The sequence below is a fragment of the Monopterus albus genome, unplaced genomic scaffold (assembly GCF_001952655.1).
Source record: "Monopterus albus unplaced genomic scaffold, M_albus_1.0 scaffold251.1, whole genome shotgun sequence".
Taxonomy (NCBI): domain Eukaryota; kingdom Metazoa; phylum Chordata; class Actinopteri; order Synbranchiformes; family Synbranchidae; genus Monopterus; species Monopterus albus.
The window spans coordinates 94,634-113,533 of record NW_018128131.1 but is presented as its reverse complement, the minus strand read 5'-3'; the positions used below and the strand labels follow the sequence as shown (position 1 = coordinate 113,533).

Genomic DNA, 18,900 nt, shown 5'->3' with positions numbered 1-18,900 from the left:
AAATCCCCACAGACTTCACTGTATCTTCAAAATCCATTTGTCTGTTGTTGCCAGAATTACACCATCATCAGGGTGCGGCCCCTTCAGGAATCTCACCACAGTGTTTCAGTCAAGCAAGCTGTTGCGCCAGGAGCTGGAGATAAGTCACCCAGCCTTGTCTTGGCTCACCTGGCTGTACAGCTCTCTGGTGGAGAACCCACTGATTTTATTTTCCACCACCGGAGTTTTTCTGTGAGTGTGTCATGGTCACAAACAATTTTTTTGTGTAATATTAACATTTCACATTTGCTGATCCCTTGTTTTCTGTTTTTCAGAATGGTGATATACTTTCACAATCAGGTTGTTGACGGTCAAAGGCAAATCATCGCTCAGTTAGAAAAGCAAATTGAAAATGTATGAATAATCAAACTATGCATTTTAACAAGTCTAAGAATCCACACCCATGCTAACAGTTCAGTGAAGCTGTACAAAATTTTATGGAAATTCATCAAATACTACAGTCTGGGCCTACTACTGTACATGGTTAAAAGTACAAGACGCATGCACAGTATATTCGTTTTAATGTATGCTTTTGTACTTTTTCTTGTATACAGGAGGGTAAGGACAAAAAGTTCCTCATCACCAAATTGCAAGAGAGCAGTGAACAAAATAATTTGGTTTCCCCTCAATAGATAAGGTGAGTAGTCTCATTATTATACATTAATAGGCCTTATTGTGATGGCAATGTCCTGTTTTAGTTAATGTTTTAATGGCCTCATTCATAATCTAACAATACTTTGTGTTTTTATTTCCCCAGTTTGTGGCTGAACAATATTCACAACATACTATAGCTAAGGCACAGTACCTATGCCAAGATGATGGGTTTTCAACATCATCAGTGATGTGACTTATACCAAGAGCTAAAGTAAAAACCAAACTTGTAACAGAATGTTAGTTTCAAATACATATGCCAGAAAGTTTGAGTTCTTAATGTGCTGGATGAAAACAAACTTAATGGAGCCATTTGTTTTATTTACACAGTGAGGTCTTGTTTGTATGTCAGGATGTATATTTGTATTTTATATATTTTATAAATGAATGAATAATGACCTTGAACGTGTTCTATGAAAATACAAAATGCATTTATTTTAACACATTATTGTGTTATTGCTGTCTTTTTGACAAATTAGTCAAATGGAAACGGACCCTAAATGAAAACAGTGTATAAAGTTCAGACTTGGAGGAACTTCTTCAGCACCGGTTCTGTTGCTGAGTGTTCCACGACTGTGTGTTTGTGTATGACAATAAAAGATGAAAAGACCAGATCTGGTCTCCTGACCCTTCTTCCCGGCTGACGTTTCTATACCTATATACACGCCATATCTATAACAGGTGAAATATAACGATTGAAATTTATTTAACAGATGAGAGAAATACAAACAACTCGAAGTGTTTATTGTCATATGCACAGTTAGGAAACATGTTTCCCTTTGCAATGACATTCTTACTTTGCTGTCCATATGAATGCCACGCAATACAAATGAAATATAAAGTAGGTAATTAAGTAACACAAAATCTAAGGCACTTTAAGCAGCAAATGAAGAAATATAATGTATGCTACATGGGAGCTGTATGTGCAGTAGTCAACAGTGAATGTGCAATAATGCATGTGCAAACTGAGAATGTAAACAGTACAGGTCGACAGTACATGACCTATTTCCTGGTAATAAACTCCTGTCAGCTGTTTAGGAGTCTGATAACAGAGGGAAAGAAAGAGTTTTGCAGTCTAGAGGTCCTGCATTTCACACTTTTGAGCCTCTGGCCAGAGAGTAGGGAGGTGAACAGTCTGTGCTACGTATGATCACATACATTAGCTAGAAAGAGGCTGGGGGATGTCTGCAGGCGCTTGTGGTCCATAGCAGTAGTGCTGCCATACCAGACAGTGATGCATCTGGTCAAGATGCTTTCAATGATGCAGCTGTAAAAGTTGCAAAGGATCCTAGGAGACATACCAAACCTCCTCAGCCTCCTCAGGAAGTACAGCCGCCGTTGGGCCTTCTTGACCAGCTGTGTGGTGATAAGTGACCTATCACTGCGGTGTCGTCCGTGAACTTTAGGATGGTGTTGTCCTTGTGGGAGACGACACAGTCATGGGTGAACAGGGTGTAGAGGATGGGACTGAGGACACATCCTTGTGGGGTGCCAATGTTTGTAACAATGCTGGCTTAAGTCCTGTTGCCAGTCCTGAGTCTGGGGCCTGCCAGTCAGAAAGTCCAGCAGCCAGTCACAGAGGGTGGGGTGCAGACCCAGTGTGGACAGTTTGTGGGGGGTAACTGTGTTGAAGGCGGAGCTGTAGTCAATGAAGAGTATCCTGATCCAGGTGAGAAAGGTAATAATGAAGGGCAGCTGCAATAGAGTCTGAGGCGGCCCTGTTGGACCAGTAGGCATACTGCAGGTGGTCCAGGGGGTCCAGTATATTGCTCTGAATGTGGGCCAGCACCACTCTCTCAAAACACTTCATAATGATTGGAGTGAGTGCCACTGGCCTGTAGTCGTTCAGGCAGGTGACCAGGCTCTTCTTGGGAAGGGGGACGATGGTTGTGGTCTTAAAGCAGGTGGGAATGATGTAGTATGAAAAGTACCAAATTAGGTATTCACAGATGTAATGCATAATGTAAAGAACTGCAAGTGAAATGGAAATGAAATATGGAAAAACATTACTACAAAACACAAATATCAGTTTTTCCTTTTTATTATGGTTTACTTTCTCCGGAGGGCGGTGCAACTGACGTCAGAGATTTACGGCCAATCTCTATGCAGAAAACAAAGGCTCAGCGTCACAACGTCAAAACATGGCGGAGGCGGATGCAGAGCTTACTTTCAAAAAGGTAGGAGCAAGAATATCTTTCTCTTGATTATTATTGTTTGTGTAGATTCCTCCCGTGATATTTAGATGTTAATATTGCCTCTTAATTACCTCCAGTAAGCATCCCGACGACCCAGAATACCTAAATTGTTTCTTGTATCAGACAGTAGCTGAACGTTTACATCTCGCTAGTAGCATTCTGTCTATTCGCAATATATTTACGCCGAATGAAAGAAAGTGCTATGTAGACACTATTTTCAGGTATAACATCGGTTACTTTGTCCTAAAGCTTATTAAACTGACTTTTATTCGAAGGCAGTTTGGTATGAGAAAGACATGTACGAGCCAAGTTATATAGAAAGTCAAATTAGAGCTTTGCAAATGTACGTTAACGTTAGATACGTATTTTTGTACGTTTTGTGTTCATGACTACACAAAATTGTCAACTTTTCACTAATAGCTAACTTCTGGTATATTTATGAGCGTTATTGATAAACATAATCCCGAAGGATTTACTCTGTGGACAAGCTCTACTGAGAACCTGTCAAATACACTGCATAGCCTGTTATAATGTGTTTTTATTTTCATTTACAGGACACAGTAGGCAAACTCTTGTCTAGTTTCTTCAAGGAGGACAAAACCAGAAGTGAGTTGGACACATGTTGTCCTGATACAAGTGATGTTACCCAAACTGTTTGTGTTGTAATTTGACAGCTGAACAATGTCCCTGTTACAGTAAGTGGTGATGCTGTGCTGCTCATGGCAGAGATGTTAAGAATATTTATCCAAGGTAAGGAGGTCTGTTGGACACAGCTGGATACAGTCTGAAGCACAGTACTTGATAATTTAGTGATGACACTGTTCATCTCTTGTGCCATTTTCAGAGGCTGCTGTGAGATCACAGAAACAAGCCGACTCTGAGGACTGTGACCAAGTGGACATTGAGCACTTTGAAAAGATCCTACCTCAGCTGGTGCGTATCTCAACACGCTCAACAGAACTGGGGCATTGATGTCAGTTCAGAGATTCTATTTTCTTATTAGCCTCCTGAATTTTTAATGACTTCTGTGATTTACACTCTGCCTGGATCCTTTAGATTATATTAATTGATTATCTGTGCAACTTATCTACACGATTTCATCTGCTTTATTACAGCTCATCATAAGAACAAATCAAATATAGGGCTTTCAGCGGGGTCACTGATTATTGACTGAATCTTCTTGTATCTGAGTTAGGATTCAGGGTCTTTACAAATCAGAACCGGAATCAAATAACTGAAATCCATTTCCCTGAACTCTGGACTGGCTCAAACTGCTAATATCGATAAAATATCAGATGGACGAGTCTCGGATATCATTGTTGTACACAGGTTTAATTCCAATAAAAATCTCACTGTCCATCTGTTTTTCTAATGCAGCTGCTGGACTTCTAGCACAGTGATGCCACAAGATGGAGGCAGAGTGCTGCCTGCGTGTCCCTGCTTCAGTCTTACGGCTACAAATTTAGTTTAACTGATGGTTTCATTTTTTTTTCTGTATAACTGACATTTCATACTCACTTAACTCTGAGATCACATTAAAATTCTCATTTTGTATTTGTTTGAGTTGTGTGATTTTAAGTAGAGAGCTACAGTGCTGTCCACACACCTCCGTGCCACCACCAATAAGGCCCACCTGTGCTCCACTGTGCAACAACAGGTGCTTCCAGCATGCTCCACGGCGCCCTTCATCAAAGCCTCTTGGAGCAGTTGGAAGCAATTAGAGTAATAAGGGGAGCAGCCAGTCTCTTAGATGATGACAAATGCCAGGAAAAAAGGAGTACCCCCTCCGGCCACTTTGAAGTTCCCTTTTGCTGTCCTGAGATGTTTAGTTAGAGGTGGGGGGGGGTGGCAAAGGGGACCTCTGGCACAGAGGGAAAGTTGAATGGGAGTGTGCGTGCATGAATGTGTGCATGTGTTAGCCAAACATGGCCAGAGACCACACGCATAGATATTCTGTTTGAAAGAAAACATAACAAAACACATTGGAACATGGTCCAAGAAGAGCAGGGTGTAATTTTGAAGGTAAATAAACAAAAGAGGCGAGTAGCAGAGGTGCTGTCTCTCCTTTCATCACAGCAGAGGGGGAAGTTGCGAAGGTGGGGGTGAAGTGGGGTTTTCTAACACAAGTGGCTCTGATGATTTTCCACTAGTGGTGTATTTGACCAGCGTGTCTTCACTGTGAGTCAGCATAGCTGTACAACACCTCACGCTGTTTATTTGTGTGGCTCTCAGGATGACTCACTACACTTACAAATGCTGCTCATGTACACCTGGAAACAACTAGAGGCTAGAGTCAAAAGAGTCCAGGCTCAGCTAGGTGCTCAAGGATGCGGCACCTGGAATTTGACCTAGCACCTTTTTTTGTAAAGCCCAGGCTGGATTTGTGTTTCCCAGGAGTATTCCACAGCAAGCCTTCGCAAGAAGCTTGGTTTGACTGAGTGATGTTTAGTTGTTTAACACAATATATTCTTATTAGCATAGTAAAATACAAATTGGAAAAAAGGTATATTTTTTATATAGCCGTTGTGGTGTTTAACCATTCTAGTATATAGCCATTATATATTATATTCCAACTGTTAGCCCTTGAAATAAAATCTTATTTTCTTGGATTTCTCATGGGTAAGGTCTTTTATTGGCAAAGAAGTTCAGTACTGTACAACTGTTCTCTTTATGTACCTTAGTGGATATGAAGGCTGTATTATAAAACATATGAAAGCAGTTAGGACAAGAATTGGGAGGGGTGTTGAAGAGAGTAATGAGTTAAAGCTTCTTTTTTTTTTTTTGATCATACATTAAAGTCGGGGAGTGTCGACAGCTGGCCCCAGTGCTTTGGAGAATCTCTGGAGTGCAAAGCCTTTTCTAGGAGACAGGGACCGATCTGTCTCCAGCGTTCTGGCTGGTCTTTGGATATTGCTGCACATGGGATAAGGCCCTCATCACAGCTTGAACATATCTGTCTGATTATAGCCATCAATACTGATTTTAGAGAAGGGCCAGTGACTCCAAGGGCGATTCTTTATTTTTCAGTTGTACATCGAGTTGAATTTTTATCAGTATGTCTGTACGGTTTTATGTGAAAAATCTCAGCATTGGCAGTTTGCATCACAAACAAGACAAAAGTATAATACACAGTATAATAATCAAATTTTATTGATCTCTGGTGGAAAATTCACAAGCTACCCAGCAGTCATTCATGTTAATATCATAAAACTAGCTCCCTCTTTATGGTTGCAACATTAAATGTGATGTACACAATGCATCAGTAATTATAATCCAATAATATGATTTACATTCATGTTAAATATGCCATTCTGCACAATTAGTACTTTTGCTTTCAGTACTTTAAATATTTATTGGTGCTAATACTTTGTACTTTTACACATGTAGTGTTTTTACACTGTTGTATTCTTACTTTTACTCAAGTAAGGGATCTGAGTACTTCTTCCACCGGTGCATATAGCATGCATAAAACATTGACTTTTACCCTGAATTTTTGAATAACTACATTTATTGTACCATATACATCATTTGCATTTGTTAATGCTGCAAGATGTTACTGTTTTTACTGACAGACCTTATACTTTTCTGAATCTGAAGCTACAGGTGTCATTATCCATACGTGCCATTTTATCCCATAATTTTAGTTGCACATTTTTAATGAGTTTTTATATAATAAATATATGATTGTGTGCACCTATTATTAGATGTTTGTGTGCATGTATGTGCTTGCATGCATGTTGTGCTTGATCTGGGGCTGTGATGCATTAGTGCTCAGGAGAAAAGAGGCCCTTGTGGCCCCCTCATGGGCATGGAGCTTTCTAACCATGGAGAATACTGCAGAGGACACAGAGCAAGTGCATTCTTTTTAGATGCTTCACACACAACACATGCTTGAAAAGTTACAAACATTTACAGCACTGTCAACAAAACACAGACAAAACACAGGTGTAAGTGTTTGGTGCATATGCATTTTACAGACATTTTCCATGTATGGAGAGAATGCAAACACTGAGGCAGTATCTCTGTTGACTGTATATACTGCTGTGACAGGCAGGTTTCCTGGAGGCCCTGGGCCTCTACCGGGGCCTGGGGTCTACAAGCTAAGCTTTCGTTAAGGAGCCAAAGGGCTCATGATGGGGATGATTAGGACATACCTGGCAGTTTGAGCCACTTGGGCGCTCTGCTGGGATCACTCCTAGCTAGTTGTGGTGCTTGGCTGTTAGTCTGAGGCTGGAGATGGTCTGCTGCTGTGATCTGTGTGTCGTCTGGGACTTTGGTAGCTGCAGGGAGTGGAAAGGATTCTTCCGGAACCAGTGAGGTGGATGATAAGGTCAAAGACCTTAGCATGCAGCTGAAGAGGGAAACAGGGAGCAAGAGAGATGTTCAATTAGGCCCACAGCTGGGCTATTTCTGGAGCCCTGTGCCCTAGACTGCTACCTTAACTATATTACCCTCCCCTTTCACTACAAGTCCCCTCTACTCTTTGTCTCCACCTCCCTTCTTTGAGTGGTGGCCTACATGGTCAGGGCGCAGGCAAAAACAAAGTAATCCCCTTATGTAACACTGCACAAATTCAGCAAAACAAGACCATTCAATTAATTTTGGAAGCTTCTAAAAATAAAGCAGTGGTGATGTCAAAAGTGGTGTGTGTTGGCCGAGGTGAACTCGCATCCCAAATGAGCTGAGCAGTCTATTTTTAGGTCCCATCAAAAGCAGTGATATAAAAATACTCCAGTAGTTAACCTCACAAGATACTGTATGTCAGTCACATGTAGAGAAGCTGTGAACCTGAAGGTCATGCATTCACATAATTGATAATGTTTAAAAAGAAGCAAGTAATGAATGAAATCTCTTTAGCTGGTGGCAGGTGGCACAGTGTGAGGTTGAAGTTTGTTAGACTTGTTAAAGAACTTCATCAGCAGAGATGTGAAGCCTTCAGAGATGGGCCAATATTCATAGTGTGGACAAGATCAAACCATCAGGCTGAGTCTGAGGCCCAGCTTTGTCTCTCAAAAATCTCAAGCCTGAAGGAAGACACTATAAACAAGATTTCATACTACTTTCCCATATTTTGTATTGGGTCAGACAAATCTATCTAAAGTTGTCTTCACAAGTTCAGAGGCCAGCATGTTGACTGTCTTTCCTCACAGGGGCACCGGAACTTTAAATTAGCGCTTGTGAGTCAATAGGACAGCTTTCATGTAGACAAGGGCTCATGTCAGATTGCAGGAGAGGTCAGGACGGAGGGGTCAGAGGTCAGGATGCAGTTTTGGTCCTTGTCTTTAACAGCTTCCTGTCTGTTGTGTTGTACAAACATGAGCTGTGATCCCTTGTGGTACAGGTTCATAGCAAAGAGATTGCCTCATTCTCTGTTTCAGGTACAGGACTCACCACTTCCATTTTAATTGGTCACACTGATCCATGCCTACTGTTATGGTGGTTTATTTTTATTCACAATAGAGACATGCTTGGCTGTATGGATGGCAGTGCTGGTCGGTCAGGCTGTTTGTTGGTGGGTAGGTAACAGATGGATTGTTGAATCACTTTGTACAGCTCCCCAGAGGATGAGTTATACATCCTCCCCTGCATCACCATGAGGTTCGTAGCACCATGACTTTTGAATGACAAAAACAATTGGATGAATTGCTAAGACATTTAGTTCAAACTTCATGTCCCTAAGAGGATTAATTCTTAAAACTTGGGTGATCTCTTAACATTTCATCAGTTTTATTTCAGTTTGTCAATAACTGTCATTTATGACCAAACACTTTTAAAACTGACATTCCCACAAGCCGCTGCTATGTTTAGTGTTAATAAGAAAATGTCAGTGTGCTGTCACACTAAACTAAGATAGTGAACACATCAGTAAGTTAAAATTTTCATTGTGAATATATCAGCAGCAAATTACTTCAGACCAATCCTGAACCATAAACTCTGTTGTGAAATTTGGTCTGTCCTCATTTATTTGACCATTGGCTCTGAATATTTTATTTCAAGATCTTGCACCAATGCTCTAGCTCACCCTCAGATTTTGAAGGTGCACTTGTTTCTTCACATTTTTAGTTCTGTAGTGGTAGAGGGAAGGTGGAACGTCGGGGCGTATATAGGAGACACAGCAGAGTGCTACATTGCGACGTGACTCCTTTTCTCTCAGAGAGCAAGAGAAATGGAGGAAGCAACTGTGGCTCTCTTTGTTTCTCTGGCATGGCAAAAGGGTGACTGGGAGAGGCGATTTCCCAGCCTGTCTTCACGACAGACTGGAAATAAATCAGAGCTGCTGAAAACATGTTGGTTTTAATGCCACATCACACAACTGGAACCTGGATGATGTATGTTTGCTGCTGTGGGGGACACTTGGCCCTAAAACACTTATTTGAATCACAGGATTATTTTTTTCTTTTAATGAGAATTTCTAACAAAGTGGAATATAGAAGAAGTGGCTGCCAACACAAGATGACCTCTAACCTTTGAAGGGAGGTACATTGCTCCACTCTCTCATAATTGTTCTATCTTCATCTGACAGAGTGGTGAAAAGGATTCATGCTTTCTCCAGACGCAGAATGTAAGTCCTCTCCAAAAACAGCAAAAGAAGCAGATCCACTCACAATGAGCTGTAATTTTAAAAACGACTCTCCTGGAAAAACAACAATAAATTTGAAAGGGCTTCAGAGGGGCCACTGGCGCTCTTACTTTTCTGTACATAAAACAAAACACCGGCATGTTCTAAAACCTCTCAAACCGCTCACCCTGTGATGAAACACACATCTAACAACACACTGAGACAGAGAGATACAGAGATGTAGCAGGCAAATAAAGCAGACAGACTCCTTTGAATTTGACTTACTGTGCAGAGGCTTTTTTGGTTTCTCAGTTGCCCTCCTTTCTCATTCACCTTTTCTAACTTTTTCCCTCGACTTTCTCTCCCTCTGAAGGTTTTCAGTCAGTCGTAATCTGGTGATATTATCCAACAAAAGAGCAAAGTTTTCAACATAGCTCTTTTTTTGTCAGCATGCTCCAAATCAAATTCTTGTTAGGGCACTAAGTGACCCAGAAATAAAGGTGTTGTTAGTTGTGGCACTGATGCACTACATAGGAGCCACAGGGATGCACATCAGTGAGAGGATAATATCCTGTATCCTGACTCTGCCAAGAGGCACAGCTGAGACATGTCTGAGTGCCCAAAGAGAAAAGGCCAGGTGTCCTTCGGTCCTCTTCCATTTCCTTCCATCCAGCACTGATCTTGTTCACTAATAGCACCAGGGAGCTACCACCCCTGGCACAGGAACCCGGATCACTGGGCTGTGGAAATGTGTGGGAGTGAGGACATAGCTGACTTACAATTGCTGCCTGACAAACAAACGTTTACAAATCCTAAAAGTTACTGACTCCGGCGGTTTCACTATGTGAGGTGTCCCAGATTGCCGGCACTGATTATATCATCTTTGTATCCATGCTAACTGTACAGTATACTCCACTGTACCCCCCCCCCCCATCTGACACCTAAACATTACATTATAACTGAACTGAAACGTGTAGCAGGAGTCAGAGTGACAAGTCTACTGAAATGTGCTTTTGATTAGTCTCTAAAGTGAGCTGCTGGTTTCTATTTTCTGGGCTGGATGAAGAGCTTTCCAAAAGAAAAAAGCTTTCAGCAGGGACATAGTTCAGGGTGATGATATGAAATGTATCAACTACAAAAGAAACCACTGAACAAAAATCATTTGAAAGAATGCTTTTACTTCATCATCTTTGGGAGCCATATTTCACTTCGTTGTTGACGGACACAGTGATTTTTTTTTCCAAGTTATACAATTAACTATTTAGTCACCTTAAAGCTTGTCACGTATTGGAGTAACCAAATGTGAAAAACCTAAATTATCAATTTATAAAATTATGAAACTGAGAAAGGCACCAAGCCATCACATTTTGTTTAGTATTTTAAATTGTATGAGTCAATACTGTAACAAAACAAAATTACATAGACATTTAAAGGGTAAGAATATCATCACATATTCTGTAACAGTGGTGTTTATATTTTTTTCTTCTATACAGCTATATTTAAAGTGTTGTTTTTAAAACTGCCATGAACGAACAGGCAGAGACTTTTCAGGTGCAATAGCAGGTACATTTTTTCTACGACTCCTGTCATGGGAAAGGTTTCTGCAGGTTATTTCATGAATGGGTATCGGGTGTGGAGAAAGCACAAAGAGGACAGGATGTGACATGCACACTCTTCTTTTGAGGTTATAAACCATCATATCTGCTGACGGCAGCCACATCCCCTTCATTCATCTTCCTTAGCTGGAGAAATATTGTCACAATATGAGAAGGAAGGTCAGATGCTCGGCAACAATGTAAAAACACAGCCATCAGAACAATTTTATTCTTCGCTGCATCTGTGATGCCGAGAGGGGAAGCAGAGCTTGTTCAGCCACAGCTGAATAAACTACTTAAGTCTGTCTTATAAGGCTACGGACATGATTTCTGAAATGGGAAAACCTCAAAATGTGGTAATGATAGAGACAGACAAACACGGCCATGTTTGATTGCCAGACTTCCTTTTGTTATTTCACTAAGTGTTTGAAGTCTTGAGAGAGGGTGAAATCTTAGCAAACTGTCTTCACGTTCTGCACTTTGTCTGACTCAAAAACTGGTGATAAAATCTGCTGGACAGGATTCACAGAGGAGCATGCTTTGACAACACGGCTACCAAATACTGCCCAGGCAGCCAGAGCCTTGTCTTTTCTTGAAATCTCTTATTGTCATTTCAAGCCAGCTGTGTAAAACATGTCTGCAATAAGATGAGCTATGGGTCTGTTTCCTGTGCTGCTTAAACATATGGCCTAATCACTCTCCAGTGGAGCTGGTTGGACAGATGTTACAGTTGCATCCCTCCACCTGGCTGAAGTACATATTGATGGTTCACAGGCTGTTTACAAAGTTTTCATTCATCTGTGCTATGACCATTCCCAGTTGGATCCATTTGCCAACCCGAGTCTGGTGGTTTACAAAGCAAGGTCCCTCCGGCATGTGGAGCCCATGCTCTTTACTCTCTGCTTGTTTCATGACTGCACACAAGCAAATAAATAAAACGTGAAGATGTATGTCCACGAGCAAACCGTAGAGGAGTGGGCCTGGCGAGTACGAGATCTAAACAGACTCTGATGACTGTATATGAGGAAACATGTTGTGTTTGATCTGCTTATAATGGTGGGAACCAACCTGGCAACAGAACTGCTGTGATCTGTTTGACCACATTACCTGAATTTTCCACCTTGTAAACATGAAAAACAAAAACATAAGGTCTAACAAGTGCAGCTCTTTGTTCTAGTTCATTTTTTTCAGTTAGAGCATCACAGACCAGTCTACAATGATTCCTGAAAACATCCCTTAATGATCTCAAGACTTTAAAACTACAACAAAAATGGAGTATGTTACTGTTTTGGCCATTTGGGGGCAGCAGAAACAAGTTGTGAACACACCACCTTTTAATTTTATAATGTTAACCGTTAGTTCTTCATTTACACTTCCACACACTACACTACACAGTTATGGAGCAAAATTATTATTCTTTTTGTGTCATGTTTCTGGTCACTGCCCAGTATTCATCCTTGTTTAGCTGCGGTTTAGGTATTTACCAACTCCTGAGGAAATGATCTGCCTCTTTAGCTGCTCAGCGTTCGGGCTAGTCTCAACTACTGTATGTCTGTCTGCTGTTGGGTGCCGGGCAGGTAGTGGATTTTTAGAGCTTTTTCCCCTCTGATGTGGCTGAAAATGACACTATGAGAATATAAGAGTGACAGGTTGCAGATGGACGTCTAAACAATAAGCTGAAACTCAATTTAAAGCTGAGAGAAGCCGGAGAATCGGGTGCTAATATTACAGCTTTACTGCTGTTATATTGCACATTCAAATTCTGAATAAAGGTTACATAGGGTGACCTAGCTTATACAAAGTGTATCTTTCCACCAATGGCAAACAGAACTTTCAATTTCCATTTAGCTGTCATTTTTATCTTGCAAAGTCTTTGTGTTCCTCAGAGGCATTTAATACCTGCGCCTTGGTGATGCTTTTAATTGCCATTTAGCATTAAGCTGGCTGAACAATAAAGCCCAGGCTGAGGGGATGTTGTCAGGTTTAATGAGGCCCTCGGTGAAAGAGGGCTGCTGTGTCGGCACCACCAAAGGCTGCTCCCTGAATTCACCTCCAGTGGACCAGAGTGGTCCTGTGGGGATTTGACGGGCTGAGGGAGCACAGACTGTCTCTCCCCCACCGTGAGGGTGTGAGGGCCTGCAGAGGCATCAGTAGCCCATGTTGTGCATGGCTAGGTGGGCAGAAAGCACAGAGTTGGAAAGATTGCCAAGGTGCCCCGTGAGCAGCATGGTATTGTCATACTGGAAAAGCCCGGCAGTTGTGGTCATCACACAGAATGAAGAAACTTTTACTAGGTCCAACAGCGGCTGGTGGTCTTTCACATCACTCTGACTGGAAAGAGTAAGATGTTTTTGCCCCATTGGCAAAGAATGAGAACATACAGTGCCAAAAGAAGGCATGAACAAGCGCAGCCACAAATAGACATATGGAGACAATGACATATGACACAAAGGAGAGCAGAGCCAAAAAACAAAAAGCAATGACAACTGTGAACTCCTGGCCCATATTTAAGAGGGGTACATGGTTCACAGTTTCACATGGAGTCCTCCGCCTCCAAACCCCATTCCAGTTACTTTGATTCTTTATTCATCCCTTTCTCCTTTCCCCCCATCCAACCCCCTGCACCCCATCCTTAAGTCCAGCTGATGGAGGCTCTTTTGTCCACCAGCACCCAGGCAACAACATCAAAGGGCTGCTGGGTGTAAATGCAGAGTGTCTGAAAAACAAAAAAAAACTGAAAAATAAAGAGGTCCCAGAGGGGATGGGGGAGCTTCACAGCTGCACCCCGGAGAGCCAAGGAAAAAGAGCCACTATGTACAGGAGGAAATAAAGAAACCGGGAGAGGGCAAAGAAAGAAAGACAGAAAGAAAGAAACCCTAAGTTGCTCAGTAGCAGTCATTTGTCAGACATTCATCATCATTTACTGAATACACAGAGGTGTGGGCTGAGTCCTTCTTGGTTTAATAGCGACAATAAACAAATGAGAAGACGACATTAGACTTTGTATGAGACCATTATGACACTTTCTTTGTGCGGGACCATCAAAGCCCATTAGGGGACAGTGAAATGCCTTCCATTCCCGTTCATGACCACTTCCTCATTCAGTGACAGCTGAATTGGAGACTAGATGGATTGTTGTACAAGACAATGTCACGCTTTTGGATTGAATGCTTTGCTTTGATCTCACTGGATGCCCTTGAAGCTTCAACAAGGGCTGATATGTTAACAACCATTCTGGTTTTTCTAGTTCTATCCTCCACCTACTGCCCTGCCAGTCAGAACTTTGAGAAGAAGGGGATGGTGGGAAGGAGGGAGCCAGGAGGAGATAAAAGCTTTTCATCTCACGCCCCATATGGGACTCCTGTAGAGTCACTCTCGGTGTGGCTGCATGCCTTGTCTCATAACCGCCAGTGACACACTGACTGCAGAGCCTGGCACCGGGCCTCCAGCCCGTGCTGCTGAGCAAAACCCTCTATTCAGCTAGATGGAGGAAACACAACTACATCGGACCCACAGCTTATAATTAAAACTCTTCAGCCTCAAAGAGCGCAGCATCTCTATCTTAATAGTAGGCTTCCATCTGGGGCGCTACGCCTCATCAGATGGTGATGTGGACAGAGGTGGAAGGCAGACACTGGGACTACAATGAGCACATATGCTCCATCCAGGATTAGAGATTCACTCTTCTCTCAGTAGCCTATTTGCTGTATTGGCTATGTTCAAAATCACTTCACTGTTGTCAAGGCCACTGTCTTCCCGACTATCTGTTGCACGATAACCCAACAAAAGCAGCGACGGAGCAGCAAATAAAAAAAAGTCCAGAAGTAGTTGAGCAAAGATGAATGTAGTCCATGTTTAGAAAGCATGTTGTGTGATTAAGGGTTGCCCACATCAAACACTGCGGCTTAGGAAAACCACCAGCTGAAAAACAAGATACTTCTTCTGCGCAGACTGACATGGACTGGAGCAGCCCAGCTCACCAGCCTGTCTCTCTCTGGAGACAAACAGGCAAATAAGAGACATCATAGCTCTGCAGGGACTTGGATGAGGCAGATTTGCAGAGTAAAACACAAGTTATGAAGTAATGTGAATATGTGAAATTAAAGGATTAAAGAATGTATTTAAAATCCCATGAACAAAAATTTGTTTACCCTTTTAACCCACTATTAGAAAAGGGACTTATTCTGGAATAAAATACTACTAGAAAATGTTTTGAAAATACTTTACATAAAACTGGTGTGTGGATGTAAGTCATGTTTCTTAACAGACATGTTTCTAAGTCATTGGATAAAACCTTGAGGCTCTCACAGGTTTGGTCATGCTTCGGTGGGAAGCGCTGAAAGGAAAGGAGGGATAACACCCGCTTTTCCCACAGAGAGAATTTCTCTGGCCAGAAGAACAACAATATTGTGGCCACATGTGTGAGCTTGTTTCCTTATGCTTGGCTTTTAAGTGAAGGAATCTCATGATTTAAACCACAACATAACAGACGAAATTATTCACTTTGACTGGAACAGGAGAGAGGGTGCATGTGTTGACCGACATCAGTGCCCGTCCTGGTAGATTAAGACGTGGAGAGCAACATTCGCAAGACGTCGCTCCCATCTCTATCACACACACACACAAGTGTGTTTTCATTCCTCATGGGGCCTTTACATTGACTTACATTCATTTCCTTGAGACTTATCCTAAACGTAACCCTAACCTTAAACAACGTTGACACCCTAAAATTCAGTGACTTACATGGTGGGGACCAGCCTCTGGTCCTCATGAGGAAGGCAGGTAACAATGTGAGTGTGTTAACAGGTTTCAGTCCTCATAATGTGTGTATATCGAGGGCACACACACACAGGACTCAGCAATTTCTTAGGTAAAGAGATGGAAAGTTTATTTCTAAAACCCTAATCATGGACATCTTCCCTTTAAACAATAAACTTGCAACTTTATTTCATTCTCTGTTTTTTCCAGGACGACATCAAACACACCCAAAGGTCAACAAGGGTCAGCAAAAGGATTTGGATAATGATGAGGCTCAAAGGCAAAGACAAGGGGTAGTGAAAGAGAGATGGTAAAAAAAGGGGAGGGAAGCTGAAAGAAACTGATGAAAAGATGGCACTGGTGGAGAGAGAGAAGGTGTAATGGCTAGCTCTTGTAACGACAGACCCCCTGATTACATTGTTGCACAAATAAACAGGCCCTCTGCAGGCTCCCTGGAGTCCAGCTGCGGCGCAGGAGAGGAAAGCTTTCATTTCAGGGGGCTGAGGTCGGGCCAAGCAAGTGATGGGATGGGGCCTAGCTGTCTACCCACACCATTTCCTCACATCTCCATCAGCAAGTCAATGAACAGGGGAACAGGGCAACATCTCATTTGAGAAGCTTGCTGATTATGTGCCATTTCCTGCACTTATAGACTGACTAGAAAGGCAGTCAGCACATGGATTAATAACTGTCAGTCTCAGAGAGCTGCCGAGAGGAGCCACTTAGTTTGAAAAGAGAAGAGAAAGGATGCTGGATGTCTGTGCTTTTTGATGCTGATGAGGGGCCATCTGTACGAGGTCAGATAAGTGTTAGAGGAAAGAGGCTGAGAGAGACATGGTTCAGCTGCCCTCAAGCCACATCTGTAATCGTCTTTCCTTCACCTCCGACCATTACAGAGTCCTGGTCCTCTCTTCTCTGTGTCCTGAAGCTATCAAGGCCCACATCAAGGCATGCCCCTGCCAAATGTATGTCCTCCCCCAGTAAGGGGCCATCATCAGATAAACAAGATAAACAAGTCCAATTCCTTGCAGGACTGATCAAAGGACTCAATGTTAACCCCATGGCCAATTTCAAGTAGGCAAAAATCAAACACAGATGAGGTCACAGAGGCTAATCCATTGTCCCTTTATGGACACAGAAAGCAAAAGGGACAGTGAAGAGGGTGGAGCAAAGAGTGGAAATGATTTGGAAACAGGGGAGCATGCAAATACTTATACAGCTGCATCCTTCAAATGTATATCTCCTAGATGTGTAGCCTTATCTTCAAACTAAATTTGTGCATAACTCAGCATGGACAGATGCACCTGTTCACCGCAACACATCAAGAAAATCATAGATGCATTACAAAAGCAGCCAGCAAATCCTTTAGATGTGTCTCAGAGGGAATATCAAGAGCCATACTCTAAGTTGTAAAAATCATTTTGGCTGAAGTATTATACAGATATAATGCATATGCATTCCTCCACTTTCTTTCAATTTCACTGCCCAATAATTGCCTCATCCAGAACAAACACCTGTGTATATGGTGGCAGTAGACTGATCTTTTCCAAAGCTCCTATATTAGTTTACTTCTGTAAATCACCTCTCACTCAAATGCTCTACTTCTCCTCATGTCAAATGAAACAGCTGAAAGAAGAATGCAAACATGGATGCACTTTATTTTCTTTCTCCTACTACCAGACATCAAGCAGGTTTTCTCTTAGATCAATCCACAGAAGTTATGAAACTAAAACTGGCAACAATTAAATCGAATGTTGAACTCTTCCTAATGTCAAGGTAGAACAAAAACATTTGTACAGAGGAAAAAAAAAAATTCTACTGGATCCTATTGGGTCTCTCACAAGAGCACCATATTGAGTCGTAATCAAAAGTATATTTAGAAATTATCCAATAACACCCGGGTGGGACCACCCACAGAGAGAGACATGAAACTGGCCACATGCTCTGCTTTTCACCACAAGCTCTACACCACAACCAATAAAAAGACAGGAAAGAAGGACAGAAGCGTTTGAATCCCAGCACTTCTGAAGGCACAACACACTTTATTTATTTATGGAATTGTGTCCTTTTCCATTTTCAGAGTGATGGAAGCATCTCAGGAGCAAATATCTTTTTTTAAGTGTAAGGTTTATTTCATTTATCCAAAGTCATCAGAGATATTTAACGTTTTAGTTAGGTCATGCTCCTACAGCATATTGGATGTCATTGTTTGGGCTGCTGGCGTATCACATAATGGGGAAAAGAAGCTGCAACGAACAATAGCTTTATTCCCAAATGATCCTGATAATGACAGGCCCAAGCTATATTTAGCTCTTGTCTCTCTGACAGACCTCTGACTGTCATAACTGGGAGGGCGAGAGGTAAACAAAACTGGCAGGGCTTAGATGAGCATTCAGTGGCTACACAGCAATGCCTGAGATACAAAAATTGGAGGGGGGATAGGAAGAAGGGTACGTACGCCACATGAAGTGTACAAACATCATCGCAGCAGACTCCGGTTGAGGGTTGTGATTCATCTCGGAGCCAGCCAATATGGCTATCTGATTGAGGATGCGCTTCCCAAAAGGGCTAAATCAGCTGTCAATGGATGACGTCAGCTTTTATTTTGGGGTCAGATAAGAGAAAACTGTTAATGCATCAAGAACAACACTCCTTTTCTTAGTCCGGTGTGTTGGTGGGATTGCTAGTGGTGGGTGCAGGGTACACAGACCCCACCCAATTTCTTCAGTCCTGGCTAATTAAAGGACCACAAGTCATCCATAGAGATTTAATAGGTTTTTTTGATTGATTTGATTTGATTTATTCTTTCAAGCATGTAAAGACAGTTGATATGTCAACACACATAATTTTACACATATCCAACAAATGCTAATCCCATATCAATTTGCTTATACCTAGTACATGCTTGAATGGAGTAGGAAGAAGTCAGACTTATCCAGTCCTACCCCATGACATCATCTTACCATCATTGGTTTGCAAGCAGTATCTCTACATAAATAATTCTCTTCTACACCACACAAGTAATATACTAAAAAAATAGAGTGTTAACATTCTTACATAATTACATTCTTAGATAATTATTATTAGGTTCAAAGAGACCTGG

General features: G+C 41.9%; 1 protein-coding gene and 1 long non-coding RNA gene across 2 annotated transcripts; both read left to right on the top strand.

Moving 5' to 3' along the window:
- The first annotated feature begins 3 nt into the window (after positions 1-3).
- Positions 4-1,314, top strand: LOC109972242 (uncharacterized). The gene is made up of 4 exons (XR_002276663.1): positions 4-231; positions 315-393; positions 594-676; positions 797-1,314. It is a non-coding gene; the product is annotated as an uncharacterized LOC109972242 (long non-coding RNA).
- A 1,473-nt stretch (positions 1,315-2,787) lies between these two features.
- cenpx (centromere protein X) lies at positions 2,788-4,439 on the top strand. The gene is made up of 5 exons (XM_020620977.1): positions 2,788-2,867; positions 3,440-3,491; positions 3,582-3,635; positions 3,730-3,818; positions 4,263-4,439. The coding sequence occupies exons 1-5, from the start codon at positions 2,832-2,834 to the stop codon at positions 4,275-4,277; spliced, it is 246 nt and encodes an 81-aa protein (XP_020476633.1). The 5' UTR covers positions 2,788-2,831; the 3' UTR covers positions 4,278-4,439.
- The last annotated feature ends 14,461 nt before the right edge of the window (positions 4,440-18,900 follow it).